This window comes from Carya illinoinensis, chromosome 8 (assembly GCF_018687715.1).
Source record: "Carya illinoinensis cultivar Pawnee chromosome 8, C.illinoinensisPawnee_v1, whole genome shotgun sequence".
Taxonomy (NCBI): Eukaryota; Viridiplantae; Streptophyta; class Magnoliopsida; order Fagales; family Juglandaceae; genus Carya; species Carya illinoinensis.
This window is the reverse complement of record NC_056759.1, coordinates 27,601,297-27,623,389: the sequence shown is the minus strand read 5'-3', so window position 1 is coordinate 27,623,389 and position 22,093 is coordinate 27,601,297. Positions and strand designations below refer to the sequence as shown.

Here is a 22,093-nt window from a genome sequence, read left to right as displayed (position 1 = left end):
ATGGGTGCAGACAACAATTGAACATGTATGGATTTGATAGAATCAAATAAATGGGGGGTACAGGAAATCAAACAAATGATGACATGAACTTCAAAACACCATAACTATATAAATTACTGAATCAAATCTATTCAGTACTGACTAGTAGATTGAACTTGGCGCAGATCGGATGTGAACCAAAATTGGAGTAATATGGCTGATCAGGGTTGTTGCTGAGCATCCATGTAGCCAGCATCAACGAGCACCTTCTCCCTCTTGGCCAATTCAACATCCTCATCAACCATCATCTTCACCAACTGCTCAAACCCCACCTTTGGCTTCCATCCAAGCGCCTTCTTGGCCTTGCTTGCATCCCCTTTCAGATTATCCACCTCCGCCGGCCTGAAATACCTTTTGTCGATCATCACATGGTCCTTCCAATTCAACCCCACATACCCAAATGCCACTTTCAAGAACTCCTCCACCGTGTGCGACTCCTCCGTCGCAACCACGTAGTCGTCCGGCTTCTCCTGCTGCAGCATCATCCACATTGCCTCCACGTAGTCCCCGGCGAATCCCCAGTCCCTGGAGGCGCTGAGATTCCCCAGGAAGAGCTTGTTCTGGAGGCCGATCTTGATCCGTCCCACCGCACGCGTGATCTTCCTCGTCACGAAGTTCTCGCCCCGCCGCGGCGACTCGTGATTGAAGAGTATCCCATTGCACGCATATATCCCATACGCCTCGCGGTAGTTCACGGTGTACCAATGAGCGGCGCATTTGGACGCGGCGTATGGGGATCGGGGATGGAACGGCGTCGTTTCAGACTGGGGAGGCGGGGTCGACCCGAACATCTCTGAAGATCCGGCCTGGTAGTATCGGATGTGGCTACGTCCAGTGGCGGCGATGTGGGACCGGACGGCCTCGAGTAGGCGGAGGGCGCCGGTGGCGACGACATCGGCGGTGTAATCCGGGATCTCGAAGGAGACCGCGACGTGAGATTGGGCGGCGAGGTTGTAGACCTCGTCGGGGAGGATCGTGTCGACCCAGCGGCGGAGCGAGGAGGCGTCGGTAAGGTCGGCGTAGTGGAGCTTCATGCGGGCCTTGTGGGTGTTGTGGGGGTCGATGTAGATGTGGTTGATGCGCTGGGTGTTGAAGTTGGAGGACCGCCGGATCAGGCCGTGCACCTCGTACCCTTTGTGGAGCAGAAACTCCGTCAAGTACGAACCGTCTTGCCCCGTAATTCCGGTAATCAGCGCAACTTTAGGTTTTGAAGGAGCTTCGCCGTCGAATGTAGATCCGGATCCGGAATTGTGGTTCTCCGACGCCATTGTTTTCAAGCTCGTTTAATCAGTCGGGTCCTCCGGGGGGTGGGAAGACTAGAGGGAGAGAGAGAGAGAGCGACTGTTGTTAATTGAAGGTTGGACTTGGAACTTGGAAGCGAGTAGGAGGGTTTAATGGTGCTTGAAAAAATGGTACGCGCTATTCCGGTTACTCACCTTCAACCAATAACGGAACGACACCTCACTATGACCAACGTGGTGGAAGAGAATTCAATGGACTTTTTATCCTCGTGGCGTCGGTGCATGGTCAATCTGTGATTGGGCCTTGGCAGGCCGAGTTTAACCCGTTGCGGTAATAAAGACCGATTCTAGAAGAACAAGGGCAAGGGAGTAGGGAATTTCTTCGTGCCATTTGGCAATTACTTGATCTAATTAATAAAAATTTGTTATAAAATTAAAAAAAAATGATATTGTAAGAAAAAGTATTGTTATTGAATAATAAAAATCTCTTTCTATACAAGTGAATTATACATATATATATATATATAAGAATATAAATGCGGTTTATGTATAACTTAAGTTATAATTAATGGTTAAAGATAATTTTAATTGATGACTAAAGATGATCTTAATTGATGGCTAAACAGTCATAATTGATGGTTAAAGATGGTCTTAATTGGTAACTAAAGATGGTCATATAAATCGGTTTATAACACTCACCATTTGGATGATCATACATAAATAATATGCATCATTAAAATCTTGCCAGGAAAAAAACCAATGGTAAAAAATAATGGCAAATGAAAAATAGTAAAACACTCATGTGTACTACCAAGTGTTTTAAGATTGTCTCATTAAAATCTTGCAAAGGAAAACCCAGTGAGAGAAAATCTTAGCGAAGGAAAAAGAATACAATCAACACAAATCTTCAAGACTGTAATATGTGTGTCAATATATTTATCTGTTATATTATTTATTTAACCAACTTATGTATTCTCTTTTATGTGTAATAAGTGAATGATGTGTAAGGTGGAAAGATTAGGGCCATTGATATCATTAAGTGATGAGCTGCCAGACCACGTGAGGAGCCCGTGGTTCCATCTGATTCTTCATAAGCCAAGCCGCTAGATTGTTACACTTGTCACCATCTGTTGTAACATATATATTGCATCCTTACTGTGAAAACCCTAAGAGAGTTGAGTCATTTTGTGTAGCGGCTGGGTCTTTCTCGAGAGGCAGAGGGATAGAGAGAAAAGGGAGAAGGGGGCTATTTAGGGTTTCGGGGTTTGATCTCTATAGGGAGAAATATGTGCAATTTCTTGTGATTTATGAGAGGGCTTGTAACTCTATCGAACTTAGGCTTCTCTGTGCTGTAATGGTTATCAATAAAGATCTCTGAGGCCATTCCTGCCGTGGATGTAGATCATTAGGGTCGAACCACATATCTCGGTGTGTTCTTTCTATGTTTTACTTATTATTTCTTATTTCGTTGTTCATGTTTATTTCCTTGCTAATTTCTGGTATATTTGCTCTCGGTTATTTTGTTGATTCGTGCTTATATTGAATCTGGAAGGTGCTGTATAATCTTGTACAGATTTGTGGTGGTATTCTGCTGGTTTTGTGAACATAGTTGGTAATCTTGTGGCTATTGTGAATCTTGAACATTTCAGTTTTAAGTCAAGAAACAAAAATATATTTGTTGAGTTTCAGAACCGAAACGTATAAGGTTTTGTTATCTGTTTTGAATTTCTTTATTAATAAAATCTTGGCAATTTTATAACTATAAAACATAGGTTTTATAACAAAGACATTTATTTCTCCTGAAAAGTGCATGATAATAAATTTTCAAGTCTCTGTATTTTAATATTCTGCACAATCTTCTTAAATGTTGCAGTTGATAATGCTTTAGTGAATAAATTTGTCAGATTATCACTTGACCGTATATGCTTAAAATTAATTTCACATTTCTCTTGAAGTTCATGGGTATAAAAGAATTTAGGGGAAATATGTTTAGTTCTATCACTTTTGATATATTATTCTCTAATTTGAGTAATATAAGCAGCATTATTTTCGTATAAAATTGTTGGGTTATCATTAATTACAAAAAGATCACACTTTTCTTGAATATGTTGAATCGCTGATCTTAGACAAATACATTCTCGACTTGCCTCATGAATTGCAATAATATTTGAGTGATTTGAAGAGGTAGCAGATAGTGTTTGCTTGACAGATCTCCATGATATAGCAAAATTTTCATAAGTAAATACATAACCAGTTTGATATTTACCTCTGTGTGGATTTGAAAGATAACCTGCATTCGCATATCCAACTAATTGTGGACTTGATCCATGTTGATAAAATAATCTCATATCAACCGTATCTCGAAGGTATCGAAGGACATGTTTAATACTATTCCAATGTCTTCGAGTTGGTGCAGAACTATATCTTGCAACTAAATTAATTGAAAATGCAATGTCAGGCCGATTGCAATTTGCAAAATACATCAGGGCTCCAATTGCACTGAGATAAGATATTTCAGGATCAAGAATTTCTTCATCATCTTCACAAGGATAAAATGGATCTTTCTGCACATTAAGTGATCGAAAAACCATTGGAGTACTCAAGGGATGAGATTTGTCTATATAAAAGTGCTTCAAGACTTTTTCTGTATAAGTTGACTGATGAATGAGAATTCTATTTTGCAAATGCTCAAACTGCAGGCCGAAACAAAATTTCGTTTTGCTAAGGTCTTTCATTTCAAATTCATTTTTCAAATATGTAGCAGTTCTTATGATCTCTTCAAAAGTTCTAACAAGATTTAGATCATCAACATAAGTTACAATAATAACAAATCTGGAGTCTGATTTCTTAATAAAAACATATGGACATATTGGATTATTCTTAAATCTTTCTTTCAATAGATATTCGCTAAGGCGTTTATACCACATGCGTCCAAATTGTTGTAATCCATATAAAGATCTTTAAGATTTAATAGAATACATATGTCTAGATATACTCAGATTAGAAGTTTAAGACATTTTATATCTTTTAGGGATTTTCATATATATGTCATGATTCAATGATCCATATAAATATGCAGAGACCACATCCATCAACTGCATATCCAATCTTTTTGTAACTACCAATCCAATAAAAAATCTGAATGTGATTGCATCCATAACAAGAAAGTATGTTTCCTCATAATCAATCCCTTGTTTCTGCAGGAAACCTCGTGCAACAAGTCATGCTTTATATTGCACAATTTCATTGTTCTTATTACGCTTACATATAAATACTCATTTATATCTAACAGGCATTACACCTTTTGGTGTTTATACAATTGGTCCAAAGACCTCTCGCTTTGCTAGCGAGTTTAATTCAGTTTCAATAGCTTATTTCTATTTTGGCAAATCATTTCTACGTCGACAATCTTAGACAGTTCCTAACTCACTTTTTTCATTATTTCTGGTAATGTCAAATGCCATTTTATATGAAAATATATTGTCAACAACAGATTTATTTCTACCCAAAATTTATCCAGTACTCATGAAATGTATCGAGATTTCGTTATTTTCAGGTACCTGTCCATCTTTAAAGGAAGACATTTCATGAAATATCTCTTCAGGAGGTTCTTTTTCAGAAAATTTAGTCTCTTTAGGAGATCAATTACTCTTATGGCCTGTGTTGTGGGTATAGACTTTTTAGGAATACCAAATTCATTTTGTATTTTTCTCTTCCGAGAAATTTTGTCATTTGCATCAATAGGCCATCCGAGTTTCAGGCATGTCTTAGACTCACTTATTGCTATTTTGGCAACTTGTCCTTAAGATACTGTAATCATTGCTGGAACATTAACACAGGAATATATGATTTTACTACACATTTAGTGTCAGTAAATATATCCAGTAATTGATTTGCAACACTTTGATAATGAATAATCTTTTGAACCTCTAGTTTACATTCATTTTTATGAGGATTAAATTGGGAAATGACTTTATTTTTTCAAGTAATTTCCTGTCGTGCTTCAGGCACTGACTTCTCATTACCTAATGTTGAAAAAATGGATTCGACAAAATGACAATCCTCAAAACGTGCCTTAAACATATCCCTTGTAAGAGACTCAAGGTATCTAATAATAGATAGAGAATCAAACCCAACATATATTCTAAGTCTACATTGAGAATCCATTTTTGTACGTTATGAATGTGCAATTGGAACATATATTGTACGTCTAAAAATACGAAGATAAGAAATATTTGGTTGTTGACCAAATGCAAGCTGTAATAGAGAATATTTGTTATATGCTGATGGTCTCACTTGAATCAACGATGCTGTATGAAATATAGTATGTCCCCAGGTAGGAATAGAAAGTTTTGATTTCATAAGTAAAGGTCTAGCGATTAGCTGAAGTCTTTTAATTAATGATTCGACTAAACCATTTTGAGTGTGTGTGTGGGAAACTGGATGTTCAACATCTATTCCTATTGACATGTAATAGTTATCAAAAACTTGAGATGTAAATTCACCTGTATTATCCAATCGAATAGTTTTAATTGGATAGTCATGGAATTGTGCTCGTAGTTTAATTATTTTGGCCAAAAGTTTAGCAAATGCAATATTTCTAGTGGAAATTAGACAAACATGTGATCATCGACTTGATGCATCAATTAAAACCATAAATTATCTAAACGGTCTACTTGATAGTTGAATAGGCCAACATATATCCCCATGAATCATTTGTAAAAATAACGAAGATTCAAAAACAACATTTGGGAGAGATGGTTTGATAATCAATTTACCTTGAGAACATGCAGAGCACGGATATTCATTGAGTAAGATAATTTTCTGATTGTTTAGGAGATGTCCATACGAATTATCAATTATTCATCTTATCATTATTGATCCCAGATGTCCAAGGTGATCATGCCAAGTCATAAATACTTTTGAGTCAATGCACTTCTAATGTATTATCACATATGATTTGATTGTTCTCATTTCTGTATAATATAATCAAGATGAGAGAATAGACAGTTTTTCTAATACGAGTTTCTGGCTCAAAATTATTTTAGTAATGAGAAGATGCTCGTTACTGCCTTCATTGGTGGTTTCAATATGACAACCATTACGACGTATATTCTTAAAACTCAATAAATTTCTTCTGAATCGTAAAGAAAATAGAGTATCATCAATAAATAATTTGGTGCTATTAGGCAACACAATATAAATTCTTCTGGAGCTTTCAATTAGATTCGATGAATCAGATATGATATGGACGTAGGCTTTACTCAATGTTAGATTTTGGAAATATTTTTTATCCTTAAGAATTGTGTGAGTTGTAGTACTGTCAGCCAGACATATATCTCTATTATTCATCTCAGAGGTAAAAAATTTATCAGTAAGATTCTTGATTCTACAAAATATATAAAACTTTCATTATTACAAAACATTGCAAAATATCAAAAAGTTTTACTATAAGATAAAGAAAATACATTAATTAAAAAGGAACACTTCCATCACCAATCAAATGGTCAACTCTATCACTAGAATCCTCAAATAAATCATAAACATCAAGGTTGGTAATATCTTCTCCACCTGAGAAACTAAAGTATATGATAGTTTAGCAAAATTTGTTTCAAACTTTTTTGTTTTCTCTTTTATGGAAGCTTGATATAAGTCAACCAAGTGCTTAGCTATACGATAGGTATGAGACCAATGTCCAGTCATACCACATCTATGGCATCCATTTTCGTCTTTCTTTAAAAATTTGTTCTGAAGATCTTTACCCTTCTCTGAGTTAAACCATTTCTGGTGGTACGTTATATAACTATTATTATCTCTTTTAGTGTGATCGCTTTTAGGACCTTCACTTCTATGGTTTTTCCTACCACGTCAACGCCCTCAGTTTCTTTGAAAAGATACAACATTCACTTCTGGGAATGGTGTAAATCCTGCACCATTCATTTGAAGGAATGATATAGAACCAGTAGGACGTGACTGATGATTTCTTAACAAAAACTCATTATTTTGCTTAGCTACTAGAAGATAAGATATAAGTTCAAAATATTTTTTGAACTTTCGCTCTTGATACTGTTGCTGCAGGAGCACATTCGATGCATGAAAAGTAGTATATGTCTTCTCTAACATGTTATCATCAGTGACTTTTTCATCGCATAATTTCAATATTAAGCTGATTTTAAAGAACGCAGAGTTATATTCACTAACACTCTTGAAATCTTACAACCTCAGGTGCAACCAATCATGACTGGCTTTGGGAGGATTACAGTTTTCTAGTACTCATATCTCTCCCTTAAATCATTCCACAAAATAAGGGGATCTTTCACTGTGAGATATTCAGTTTGTAATTCTTCATGAAGATGGTGCTGAAAGAAAATTATTACCTTAGCGCATTTTTGCTGGGACCCGTGATTTCCTTTTTTAATTGTATCTCTCAAATTCATCGCATTCAGATGGATCTCAACATTAAGGATCCAAGATAAATAATTTTTTTCATAAATGTCAAGAGCAATGAATTCCAATTTTATAAGGTTTGACATTTTCTATATATATAAATCAGGAAAATAAGTATATTTATATTTTAAATAAGAAATAAATTCACCAAATCATGAGAATAAACACAATTTTATTAAATAATAATAAGTAATGTAACCTTTCATATTTTTTTTGAGAACTACAAATAATATATTGAAAAACTTACTTGAAATAGAAGACTACTAGCTTCAAAATCGACAGAACCTTCGTACTGATAATGTGTTATAAAATTAAAAAAGAAATGATATTGCAAGAGAAAGCATTGTTATTCAATAATGAAAATCTCTTCCTATACAAGTGAACGATACTCATATATATAAGAGTACAAAAGCGGTTTATGTATAGCTTAAGTCATAATTGATGGCTAAATGGTCATAATTGATGGTTAAAGATGGTCTTAATTGATGGATAAAGATGGTTATATAAATTGGTTTATAACAAAATTATTATTTTTAATTATTTTTGATATTTCGAATTCTTTTAGAATAAGATTCAGTTCGGAAATTCATTTTCTTTTAAAATTGAAAAAAATTAATATTATTTTTAATTAGATAATTAATTTTATGTTTTAATATTTGTCATCTTGAGGTCTTTTATAGTTTTAAAATTATTGTATTTTATTAAGTCAAACCTCCCAATTCTCCCATGTATGCATAAGCTTTGACTCAATGGAACTTTTATCATAATTTGAAGTATTTATCTTCAATTTGCCCCTTGTGTTAAAAATCTACCGTTAAACCAATCTCTTGCATAAAAAGGCAAACCTGTTATAAGGTCATGTTTCATATTTATTTTAGATTATTTTTCACCAATTTTAGCGGGTGTGAAGTAATTTGAAGCAATTACTTAATGCTCCGCACATGTTGGCATTGTGAGAGTGAGGGAGGCTTCTTTTGTGGATGCGCCAATTTTTTATTCTTGTCTTTCTAATTTTTTTTTGTGTTACAAATAATATGTGAGTTACTTTCATAAACTATAAATTTTCATTTTTTTTTTCCTTTTCATATTACGCACACATCGGTTGGGGTGGGGCTAGCATCCCCGGAACAAGGATGAAGGAAGGCAAAGAGTTGGCTTGTGGTGGTAGGAGTGGAGTGGAAGGAAAAAATGGCCTAAAAATGCATATAAAGAGCAAGGAAAAGGAATTTTGTCAAAAAGTGAGGTTTTTGGTGTAGAGGGAAGGAAGGGAGGTGCCAGAGCTCCTCCTTCCACCTCAAAGGTTAGGGGTGCTACCCCCCCCCCCCCCCCCCCCGCCCCCCCCCCCCCCCCCCAAAGGTCGGGGCCACCTTGCCCCCCTCCCCCACATGGTTAGGGGAAGAGTTTCCGCCCCCGTACATGTGGGAGCGGGGTACCTCGTCCGATGATGGGGGTGCGGGGGTAGACATCTAACCGTCTACCCCTCGCCCGGCTACATTTGGGCCTATAGCTCATTTCGATTATTTGGGCCCAAAATGACTCGGAAATACATTCAAACATGTTTTTGGACTTAAAATTTAACTACAACTATATTTATATATTAAAAAAATTGATAAAAAAAAATTATGAATAGAAACTATATACTAATTACTAAGTTCCAATTTCCAACTAATGCTATTAGTCTATTAAGTACTAAGTAATAACCATCACTAAGGCACTAAGCTATTACAAACTTACAATGATACAAATTAAAACAACTAATAAACTATTAAAAAATTACAATGACATATAAAAATAATAACTACTACAAATTATACTATTAACATTACAACTAATTGTAAATTAACAAAATCATAATATTGGGAAGTTTGATCAATTTTGGGTGGCGGTGAGTTCACTAAAACTCTAAGTTGTGTTGAGTGCTATGAGAATCAAATTCAATATCATAAAATGTAACGCTCATCCTTGTGGTGGGTCCTTTAGAAAATAATTTTAAGAAAAATCTTTAAAACTTTTTCCTTTTATGCCAGGATACGAAAGACTCTATATTTATAAAATAAAATGTGATTCTTAATTTAAAAGTGTTACAGCGGTAAATATTAAATTTTATAATTAAAGTTCTTTCGCACAAAATATTGTGCCTAAGCTTTTGTACTCTTCCCATTGGGTCATGTTTGTCCTGATGCCTACCGTTCGTTTTGTCCTTGGGAGGGAACACATAAAAATTAAAATGAGTTGAAATATCATGAGCATTACTTCATACATTTAAAATATCATAACATAGGTTTTCAATCATCATTCATCACTCCATACATACTTATACTTGAGACATTCGTTCAATTAAAACATTGTGCGGTGGAGTTTTTCTTGAAAAATGATTTTATTTCATAAAACATTTCCTCATGCCTCGTGCCTTCATTTCTTAAGGAATGTAAGCATACATGCATTCTTCATTAACATGCATACTTTATTTCTTATCACTTTCATTGGCCGTGGCACATAGTTACACCTCGTGTGCGAGGGTTAGCGGTCTTTTAGACCTTGATTCCGTCTGTGGCCATGGGTTAGGAATCCATTTTCGTCAGGATGCAGCACTAGGTACACTACCAATACTACTTACCCGATATTGTAATTTGTCAATTCATTCATTCATGTGGCCGTTATGTATTTTCATATATTAAATCTTTTAGTCCTTCTGTTCATCCAGTCCTTTCTTTCAATTTTTTTCATTGTTCTTTTCAGTCTATTCAGTTCATAAGCATCATTTAAAAGCATAGGCTTAAACCTCAACATTTAAAAGCAGTCTTTGAACTCATAAACATAAGCATTGTTTAAAGCATCAGTCCGTGGCATCTTTAAACATCATCAGTTCATGGCATCATTTAAAACATTGTCTTTCATAGGGGCATTTTAAAACACTTTTTTCGCGTCCTTTAAAGTATCGCTTAAAGCATGAGGCGTCGACCTCACATTTCATTTCATGAAAATACATCTAATACTTACTACGTATAATATTCATTCACATGCATATACTTAATACTTTGGAGGGCATAAAAAGGGGCTGCCAAGGAGGGTTGTTACATACATATACTTGAAAATTTATACTTAGCATTCTTTTGTAAAACATAGTTCGTGTCATCTCGTAAAGTATCGTAAAGGAAAAACATGTCATTTTCATATCTTTAGAAAACTTTAGAAGAGTATAAATATAATACTTACCTGGACTCCATGTCATACTCATTCCATGAGTCCATTCATGTGCATGTCAGATGACAATCTGCATGCATAATCATAACCTTAACGTGATTATTTTATCTAGTACATAAGCAACTAAACTAGAAATAGAACTACACTTCACTTGGAATACTCTCCTTCTATCCCATGTTCTTACGTGCCATTTACTATGCTAAAACCTTCATGATCCATTTACAGTCACTACCTCTGTTTTCTATGTCTTCCTTATCATGTTTCCTCTTTCTGGGACCCACTTGGGTCACCTTTTCCAAATTCAACATTCTATTTCGAGGTCTTATCTTTTAAAGTGAACTTTTATGATTCACCTTAGAGTTAAGACACTAAGACCTTCGTCTTACTCTATTATTAACTACATTCTAATGCATGGCTCAAACCGACTAAGTCACACATCTCAATCCTAGATAACATACTCGTTACTACCTTCAAGCATCCTAACCCATACTAAATCTTCATTCCCATCATAGCATGAGGCGTTGACCATCGTGCACTGCCACCCAGGCCACGCACACACACATGAATCCCAAAACAACACTATTTTGGGTTTACTAACTTAATTAGGGGTGCTACCCGCACCATACGGTGCGGGGTAGGCACCCCCCCGCCCCCCGCCCCCGCATGGGGCGGATGGGGAAAATCCCCCCCGTCCCCTGCCTCTGGTGTGCGGGGGCGGGGTACCCTGTCCCGCATGACGGGGTACGGGGTGGGGGGGCAGTCCGTCCGGCCCCCCGCACCCCCCTTCTCTCTCTCTTTTTCTTCTCTCTCTCTCTCTCTGCCATTTTCCCTCTACACCGTTCTCCCTCTCTCCCCCGATAGCTTGCTTGAAATGGTGCGCTCCACTATAGCCCACACCCACGCCTCGACGCCATAACAGCCACCGTAGCCCACGGCCACGCCCTTACGTCAAGAGGCCATAACAGCCACCAACGCCCACGCCACAGAGATTCATCGACGAGATTCGACTGATTTCAGAGTAATGTAGCAGAGAGAGAGATAAGGAGATTCATCACAATCGAATCTCAAGCATCGGATAAACGGAAAAAAAAAAAAAAAAAAAAAAAAGAGTAAGAAAAACCATAACCTGGTTGAATTGAAGCACATCGGACTTGAAGCGGAGTCGATCCCCTTTATCGCAGCGAAATCGAATCCTCTTCCGAGCGCCTGAATTGAAGCACATCGGCTGCGCTTGGCGAACTTGAGCCTGAAATCACTCGCGAAATCGAATCCTCTTCTGAGCGCCTCCAAAGCCCTCATCTCAACGCCCGTCTCTGCACTCTCTTCGACCATCGAAGAAGAACAAGGAGAAGCCCTCATCTCAAAGCCCGTCTCTGCACTCTCTTAGATATATATATTATATATATATTACATATGATACGGGGCGGGGGAAAAACGGACCGGGGGGGGTCCATCCCCGTCCCCCGCCCCCGCATGGGTTACAGCTTACGGGCCGGGGGGCCCTGCCCCGGCCCTGACGGTGCGGATGCCCCGCCCCGCACTGTGCGGGGACGGGGCGAACGGGGCGGGGCAGCGGGTAACGGGGCCCCGCTGCCCACCCCTAAACTTAATTAAAAAAAAAAACCCTAGGTGCCAAAACGATGCCATTTTGGTCACTTGAAGGGTTTTTTTTTTTTAAATATATATATATTATATATATAATTATATAATTATATATAATTATACAAGTAATTATAGGGACCAAATTACTAGATAGGACCAAATAATTGAAACTGGAAGTAATGAAAATAAATTAAAAACATGACCAAATGATTGGATAGGACCAGATAACTGGAACTTCATAATAATTAAAATAAATTGAAAACAGTTAATGAGAATAACAAGAATAATGAGAGTAACAAGATTTATTTATGAAAAAATAACTTACAAGAAAAACTCAAAAAGACATAGGGATTTTCAAAAGAAATCCAGGTATGAAAGGGAGAGATGAGAAGAAGGTATTCGAAAGGAAATGAATCCTGAAACAAGTGATGCCTTCTTCTGAAGCAAGGCTCCCATTTTATAGATGAGGGGGGCACTTATTACAATTATTAAAGCAACAAACTAAATAGTGAAAATAGCAAAACTAGCAGTTGGAGTAGGAATCTAGCAGTCCCACCAATGTCGAATCAAAATAAAGCAAATAGTAAAACTAGCAGTTGGAGTCCCACCAATGTCGAATCAAGTAAATAGGTCAATCAGTCTTTAGGATAGTAGCCTTCCACAATTTTTGTTGGTTTGTGCCAATGGATCATTCATCTTTAGATAACCTCGGGGTATATTCTGAATCATGTCAAAATATTGTGCTATATGGGTTAGCAACTGAAGTTTCGGATGATGCTTCCGACTTGTCATAAGATTCATCAGAATGATCATTTCAAGAGATTTATTTAACAAATAATCAAATCCTTTTTATTAAGCCCTTCAAGAACATTCTTCTTTTTATACTTTGAGGATTTATCAGATTTAATAGTACTTGCAGAAGAGGAAGCAGCAGCGTTTTGCCTCTGTTTAGAGGTCTCAGTAGTAGTGGTTACTTGGATCAGTGGGTATCTAGGCGATATTGATTGATGAACAATAACAGGGAATTCTTCAGTATTTTTGAGATCTGGAGTAGTCTTAGGGAAATATCTGGTAATGTGATCAATAATATCTTATGTATAGGGATATGTATCCCACCATTTGACAAAATAGTAACGAACCAATAGGTCACCATATCTCTCATAACTCCATTTTAAAATCCAATGTACCTTGTACCTTTTACAGAAATGGAGGGAGTAAGGGAATTTGGCATTCTGGCAATCCAATTTTGAAACAATTGCTTTAGCAAAATATTTAATAGATTTCTGAAGTTATTCAAGAAAAACTTCAGGAATTGGACCAAACTGGTTCCACCATTTTAAACACCAAATGGGAAGTTTGCCATTAAATTTCTTATCAAAATTAAGAAACCAGGAGTGACTCATGTCTGTAGTCTAAAACAGCATGAATTTGAACTAGGCATCGATGTGATCATAATAACAATAAACAATTTCATAATTGGAAAGTCTTTTTAAAGTAAATGGGTGAGTACTCCAGTCTTCTTCAGTAATGATGTTCAAAATGTAAAGACTATGATAAATCAGTTTTGATTTATCGGTTTTATCATAAATGGGTTTAATAACAATGGATTCTGTTTGGAGTAGAATACTAGAATAATACTGGAGGTTTTTTGTAGGACTCTCAGGAATCCAGTGAAAACTTGGAGGAAAATAGCTGGAAGCAATTTTGAAGGGATTTGTATATATTGATCGATTGTATTCAATATAGAATAGATTTTGAGAAATAATTTTTTTAAGATACTCAGTTTTTGAAGCAGGGAAATACTGAGTGCGTTTAATAGAAAAAATTGGTTTAGCATATGAGTCATAAGGGTTAGCAATAACAAAAGCAAATGAAGCAAGTTTAACAGTAGGAATACTCCCGAAGGTAGTAAACCTATCAGGAATCTCTAATGGGGAAGCAGACTCATTTTTAATGAGTTTAAGATATGGAATTGGTGGAGGTGTAGCAATCTTTTTTCCTTTATCTTTCTCTTTACTCATGGTTGCTATAAAAATTCACAAGTAAGGAAATCAGAAATGAAATTATCAGAACCTTTGATATATTCAATATCAAAGTCAAAAACACTTAATATAGTATAGCTTGTCATCGGGCAAAAATATGTTTTAATGAAATGTTCTCAACATTTTTTTCTAAAACATATTTAGCACTCTTGCAATCAATACATAGTAAGAATTTTTGGTTTAACAAATCACTTTTAAATTTTGAAATACATAGTACTATATAAAAGATTTCTTTCTTAATATTACTGTAATTAAGTTGTGCACTATTCCAGACTTCAGAATGGAATCGAACAATTTGTTCAGACGAGTTTGGTGAAACTTTTTGTTTCAGAATGCCACCATAACCAATATTCGAGGCATCTGTTTCAATTATTTTGAAAGAATCAGAAGTAGAAATTCTAAAACACGGAAGAATTTTGACATGTGTTTTGATTTGTTTAATAAGATTAGTATGAATATCTGTCCAGGGTAGATGATTGAAATGTAGTTGTTTAAAGAGTAGACGACATTGCTTTCACATATCCTTGTAGAATTCAGCAACATAGTTGAGGGAACCAAGAAATTTTTGCAACTGATTTTTTTCAAGAATAACATCAGGAAATTTGTCAGCAAATTCGATAACCCTATTGATGAGTCAGATTTTGCTTTCAGAAATATCATAACTAAGGAACCTGATCTTAGTTTGGAATAGTTTAATCTTTTTGACTGAAACAATAAGACCATTTTGTCTAATGATATCTAGAAACGAGGACAAATGTTTCCAGTGCTCATCAATAAACTTTAAAAATATAAGAACATCATCAATGTAAACAATGGTGAAACAGGTGAATGAATTGAAGATATCGTAGATAATATTTTAGAATTCACTAAGGGCATTTTTTAGGCCAAAATGCATTACGTTCCACTTATAGTGACCAAAGGGTGTTGTAAAAGTAGTCTTATATCTATCTGACTCATTGATCTGGATTTACTAAAATCCGGACTTTAGGTCAAATTTGGAAAATACCACTGCATCATACAACCTTAAATCAAGTCATTTTTATTAGGAATAGGGTATCTAATCCACTCTAAGACTTTGTTCAAGAGTTTGTAATGAATAACTAGCCGATGTGTCTTTCTCTCAATTTCTACATTTTTCTGAACATAAACCAGGGAGACTTACTATGTTTGATAATATTTTTGGAAAGTAAATCATTAATTTCATTTTTGCAAAATTCTAAAGTCTCACTATTCATTTGAATAGGTCGAGCTTTAGTTGGAATATTTTTTTTAGAAAAATTTTTAATATAAGATAAAGAAATAACATGTTTCTTCCTATGCCAAAAGGCATTTGGAATATCACAAATATCAATAATCAATCTATGGTTAAAATCATCAATTTTTGATTGAAATAATTTATTGGACAATTGTTTAGAAATCTTTTTAAATCTAATTTCCTGTTGAAGGAAATTCAAATGCTTGATTTTTGTAGAAAGCAAAGATTTCAAACTTTTGTCAGTATCAATTTCAAATTTTGAATCAAATTTAAACTTGACTTTCTAGCCAAAAGGATTAGTAGTAATACCATCATTTTCAGAAAGAAATTGATATAAAGAGGAAATAAAAGGAATGCCTAATATGACTTTGTCAGTCATATTTTTTACAAGCACACAAGGAATTTTAAAACAAATATTATCTTGGCAAACATGAGTAGTATTGAGCTCATACTTAATTTTCACCTGAGATCCATTTGCTGAAAATAATATTTCAGTAGATTTTTCATAATATTTACTAAGAATTATTCCTTCTTGGATACAGTTCATATCTGAGTCGGAATCAATCATAGCAATTATAGAAAATTCAAATTCATGACAAACAATGATAATAACTTTAGAAAACCATTTGAGAGGAATAGTATGACGTATTAAACAAATTTGATTGTTAGAAGGAATTTCTTCCTTTTGACTAGAATCAGAATCATTTATTTATAATACTATTAAAAGGCGGGGCGGGATGGGGTATACGGGGCGGCGGTCTACCCCATACCGCCCTCGCCATAGACCCCAAATACAGTCGGGGGGACCCCTGGCCCCTGCCATACAAACGGAGTAATTTGTCCAGGCACACAAAGGCGGGGCCCCTGCTCACCCCTAACAGAGGTGATCTCTATTGAAGGGCAATGGTGGATGCAGCTACAAGGCTAGACCAGTTGTTTGGCTCAACATTACAATTTCTTTGGCTCCAAAATAAAGAAAAACCATACAAATGAGAATATGATAAATAAATAAAAAAATCGATATTCACAAGATATATAAAATCTTGCTTGTACATTGAGAAAATCTTTTGTGTGATTGAGAAATAAATACGTTAGTATATTTATTATTTAATACACACAAAACCCCCATTAATTCTTGGTTTCAATTTTCATGTACATGCATATGTTTCCAACTTAAAAATATCTCGTTTTAATGCCTCGGCCGAAGTGGTCACTGAAATAGTATTCAAAACATTAGGTTGGACAATAAATTAGTTAAAATACATTTCCATGTTATTCTAAGGTTGAGAACCTTACCTAGCAAAAAGTTGAATACCCCAGTAGAGAAGTTGAGGTATAAAATGTTTTTGAAAAATACCATTTTTATCATATGTTATATCATATCTAATCATATTTGTGGATGTGATATATTATAAGTGCATGTCTATTTAAATAATAGACATATCAAACAACTTAAAATATGTCACAACAGATTGTATGATTGAGATTTAAGAATGACAATTTAAGAAAAAAGAGTAACATTAGTAATAGAAAAACCTATTTCTAAAACTATTTATTGATACACCAGAAGTACCCGTCGTGTGGTCAGTGGTGGAAGTTTGACAAATTAATTAGGGTAAAAGAAATATTGATTTTCTTAACTTATTTCATAAATATAATCGATAAAAAACTGTCTATTTACGTATTAACTTGCAAATAGCAAGACTAACCGAACTGATATATATTTTTTTAAAATTTTTATATTATATATATATTATATACTATATATATTATAGATGTTATAAAATTAATATAGCATAAATTTTTAATCTTATTATTTATATTTCCTTGATATAAATTTATTTTTAAATATGAATATTAGTATTAAGTTATTAATATATTGTTATTTATTCTTGCATATTAAGTTACATATACATGGTTTGTTGAGCTCTAAAAGTCATATTTGGGCTGAAAGAATTATTCATTTGGGTCAAAAATACCAACCAGCTGAACAAAAAGTTCAAAACCAAATCACACCTATAAATTGAATAAAAATTAAAAAATAAATAACAAATTAAAAGTTTTTGTTCTCGAGATGAGCATGCCAGTTTCGATTATCAGAATTATAAATTTGACTTAGACCGATTTGTTCTAATAGTATGTTCAAAAATAGATTGAACTGAATTGATTACCACCCTAGCTATACTTGGATCTACATTCAGGTACTCGACCATACTCAAGTTTCAAAAATTCGAATTGTAAGGTGATCATACCTGAATTTATACAATAATTTTTTTTTTTTTCAAAGAGAATGGCTATAAACACAAAATGATGTAGTTTTGTAGATCAAAATCATCATTTCATCTATAAGGCAAATTTTCCTTGAAATTTAACTTGTTTTTAACCTGATAATCACATTATATAATCGTACCCGTATTCGAATATGTGCGGATACGAGGTTCGAATACCCCATTTGAATGAACCCGATTTTCTAAAGACCAAACAATAACCTGAGTACTAAAAAAAGTATCCTTTCAAACATAGGTGAATGATTGAATCATATTTGAGATTGAAGGAAAACTAAAGACTTGTATTTACATATTTCTATGTATTTGTTTTTATTTTTTATATTTTGGGCATCTCTACATAACTTGAAGAGCTATATACATACATAAATGCATATACAAACATATATATATATATATATATATATATGGAAGGTATATTTATCCCTGTTCAGAGGCCGGGCTTTTGCCTGTAAAGCCTCTAGGCCTAAGAATAGAGTGAGCTTAGCCCAGCCCAACTTCCTGTGAAGGAAGCCATTTGATATCTTGCTCTCTAGTGTTTTTTTTTTTTTTTTTTTAACTTCTTTCTTCTTTCGATCGGGCTTAGAGAATAGAGATTCTAATTTTAGCAGCGGAAGTGAAACAGCCACCAGCCAGCCACCCTTTATTAAGCCCTCACAAGTATCAAACCATTGTCGCAGGACAAAACACTTTAAACACCGCTCAAAATAGGTGACTACAAAACACGCATTACCAATATAAGTTAATTTAAAATTTTTTATTATGATATTTATCTTAACTAGTAATTTATTTTAATGGTAGCGTGGACAATATATATAAGTTAATTTATAGATCGATATAAATTCCCTAAAAACAATCAAACATTAACAATATATAAATGCTCTATGTATCGTATAACAAAGCTCAAAATTATAATAGCACGTTTAGATGTTAAGAGTATCTCAAATAATTTATAAATAATAGTAAAATATATAGTAACAACTAGTTTGTAAATAATAGTAAAGTAATCTAAAATGGCCAAACCAAACCAAGAAAATTGGCCCAAGAAAATTCTCATATCAAATTCAAAATTCTCATCTTATCATTACAACTTTTTAAAATCTTCGTACAAAATATAATAAATAATACAACTTTTTTTAACTTTTTCAAATTCTAAAATAATAATAATATTAAAATATAATATTTTAATATTTCATCTTAAAACTCAAAATTCTCATATTAAAATTCTCACTTACTAAACCATACCCAAGTATTAGTGGGACTCTAACTTTTAGTGCCAAGCCCCCACACTTGTTATTGTCCCTATTCTCTCACGTCTCTTGAGCCCACTCCATATCCACAAAGTGCCCCTCTCGTCCCCTAGGGTTTACCAGACTCACTAAATCGAGCTTCGATTTTCATCTTCGAGTCCCTAAGCCTTGGTGAGCGTCTCATTCTCATCTATTCCCTTTTTCTAGGGTTTGGATATCTTTCCCTTTGGGATTAAGTTTCGGTATGTAGTGGATGTTGAGAGTTTTATTTGGATTTGGTGTGTTGGGATGAAGATTTCCATAAATTGTGATTGGGTTCTAAGTTTTTCATAATAAAGTTATGTATTCATGATGGATTTTGGTGGGTTACGGCATTATGCATTTCGATTTTCATGATATGGCCACCAAGTGTTTGATATTTTATCTTAACTAAAATTTTTCAGCATTTTGTTAATTATTTTACATGCATTCATGCTCATTGAGTCATTCCTAATTTTACTCCCATATTGTAGAGTTGAGGTTCTTCATAGTTGTGGGAGGGTCTTCTCAAGAGTCTTATTTTCATATTCCCACATGGTAGTCAACATGGGCCTGATTCTGATGATGAGGAGGTTTAAATCTTGTCAAATTAGTGACAAAAATGAGGAGATGGAGAACACTAGAGGAGTAGATTGAGGGGGAGCAGACCTTTTTTTTTTTTCTTTTTTTTTTCTTTTTTTTGTATTGTAAAATTTAGGGGGGAGTTGGAGTAAATGTGTTGCTAAGGGGGAGTCGAATGAATTTTTTTATTTTTCTGTTAAAGATAGTTTAATATTGAGGGGGAGAACTAAATTTTGGTTTGTAAAAATTATTTTAGAAACTTTTACTTGATGGTTGGACATAATTTAGTTTATTTTGGTTGGACATAATTTTGATGTTGGTTTAGACTTTGAATTAGATCTTGTGGATTTTGTAGTACTAATAGGTGAAACCCATATATTTCTTTTTGAGGGCCTTTTCTTTTTCATTTTTCTTTTATTTATTATTTATTATTTGTTGTTCTTTGTCTTTGCTTGGTAAAATGGGGTAAAAAATGTGGGATAGTGGACTTGGTTATTTTCTGATGACTTTGGGCCCTGCTAGGTTGGACTTTGGTGTGAAATGGATGAGACTTCGGGCCCAGCCCTTGTGGAAGCCCAACCCCTTAAAACCCACCCCCAAAACTACATTTTTTGGGGGCAAGGGAGTGAAGAGGCCCTAGTTTCCCATCTCTTTCCCTCTCCCTTTTAGATGCACTGCACAAAGACACCTTCCCCTCTTTCATTTTTTTTTCTTTTCTCTTCTCCTTGCCGCCACCCTTCGCCATCACGTTGTCACCATGTATCCATAGGATAGCCAACCCTATTCTCGATCTGCCACCACCGTCTCTCTCACCCAACCCACACCTCGCCACATCTACAATCTGTGAGGCCTTAGGCATGGCAGCTGCGATGCCACTACTGCAAGCTAGCCATGGTTGTGTACCTCCCACCACTTGTACCCCCAATGGCAACCATGGTTGTGTACCTTGAGCACCACCCTGCAACCTATAAATAGGCCAAACCTCCCTCTCTTAGAAAATCATCCCAAGCCACTTCACCCTCTCTTAAATCACATCTCATCTTCTTCCTCTCCCTTCAAAATCCACCTTCCCGTAGCCTTAGGAAACTTTTCCAACCAACGCCGCCATGGGACACCACTGTTAGCAACCTTCTAGTGGTTGTACAACTACCCTCTGGCCTTCCCCATCCCAATCCTGACTTCCTCCTCCTCCTCCCCTGTTATCACCCAACCCGTGAGCCAAAAGCTCACTTTTGCCAATGCTCTGCTTAGGCCCACTGTGCACTGCCGCGAAAATCCCCTCCTTCACCCACAGTCACCATGGATATGCTTTCCTTTAATTTTTCCCTGTTGTAAACCTCACCATTTAGACGAGATCCACCCCTGTCACCGTGTATCTCCATTGCCGCCACCGTGTTCCACCCTTTCGGACACTGCCATTGTAAGACACTTGCCACTTGCCCTATTTACTTGTTTTTCGCAACGTTGGTTTTGAATAACTATTCTCTTTTAACTGCATAGCGTCCCACGTTCTCTCACACTGCAGAACACTTAAATTTGTCACATGCTTGATCATCTAGAATTACCTTTTTAGCATTGTAAGTAAAACTTTGCAATGGCCTTAGATTTCTAACACTGAGAAATTGTCTTATTGCAATCTGGTTTGGAAATTGGGCTGAGGGCTCTATTAAATGTTGGGAATTTTTATCATAGTTGGTGACGAATTTGTGGGCCAATGGCTGAATGAAGCGTTGGAAATCGCGTGTAGTTGGAAATTGTGAATTTGTTGTATTTGTAACAACTGTGGTATTTGTTTGTTGAGATGTGTGTTGTTTGTAATATGCCATGCCATCCAATACCTACCCTGTCTTGCATTTGCATTTGTATTTTTGTAATTGATATTTGTTTTGGCATGATATTAAAATTATGCTCTATATTGGTTGTATTGTGAAACTGTGTTTTGGTGTAAAAAGAAATTTTTTTGTGGGTGCGTGCATATCATGACCCCAAGCCAAGATGGGGTATTATCTCGATGGAACTCTTTTTGTCACTCGGGAGCATGTAAAATTAAGTGACCCGATGGGGCCTCACCCTGGTGTCGCGACCCCTACCAAATCACATGTGGGGGTCGGGGGCACCACATAATCTT

General features: G+C 35.4%; 1 protein-coding gene across 1 annotated transcript; it reads right to left on the bottom strand.

Moving 5' to 3' along the window:
• Position 1: 1 nt before the first annotated feature.
• LOC122318767 (GDP-mannose 4,6 dehydratase 1) lies at positions 2-1,427 on the bottom strand. The gene has a single exon (XM_043136372.1). It carries the CDS (start codon positions 1,305-1,307, stop codon positions 201-203), a length of 1,107 nt encoding a protein of 368 aa, XP_042992306.1. The 5' UTR covers positions 1,308-1,427; the 3' UTR covers positions 2-200.
• Positions 1,428-22,093: the final 20,666 nt, after the last annotated feature.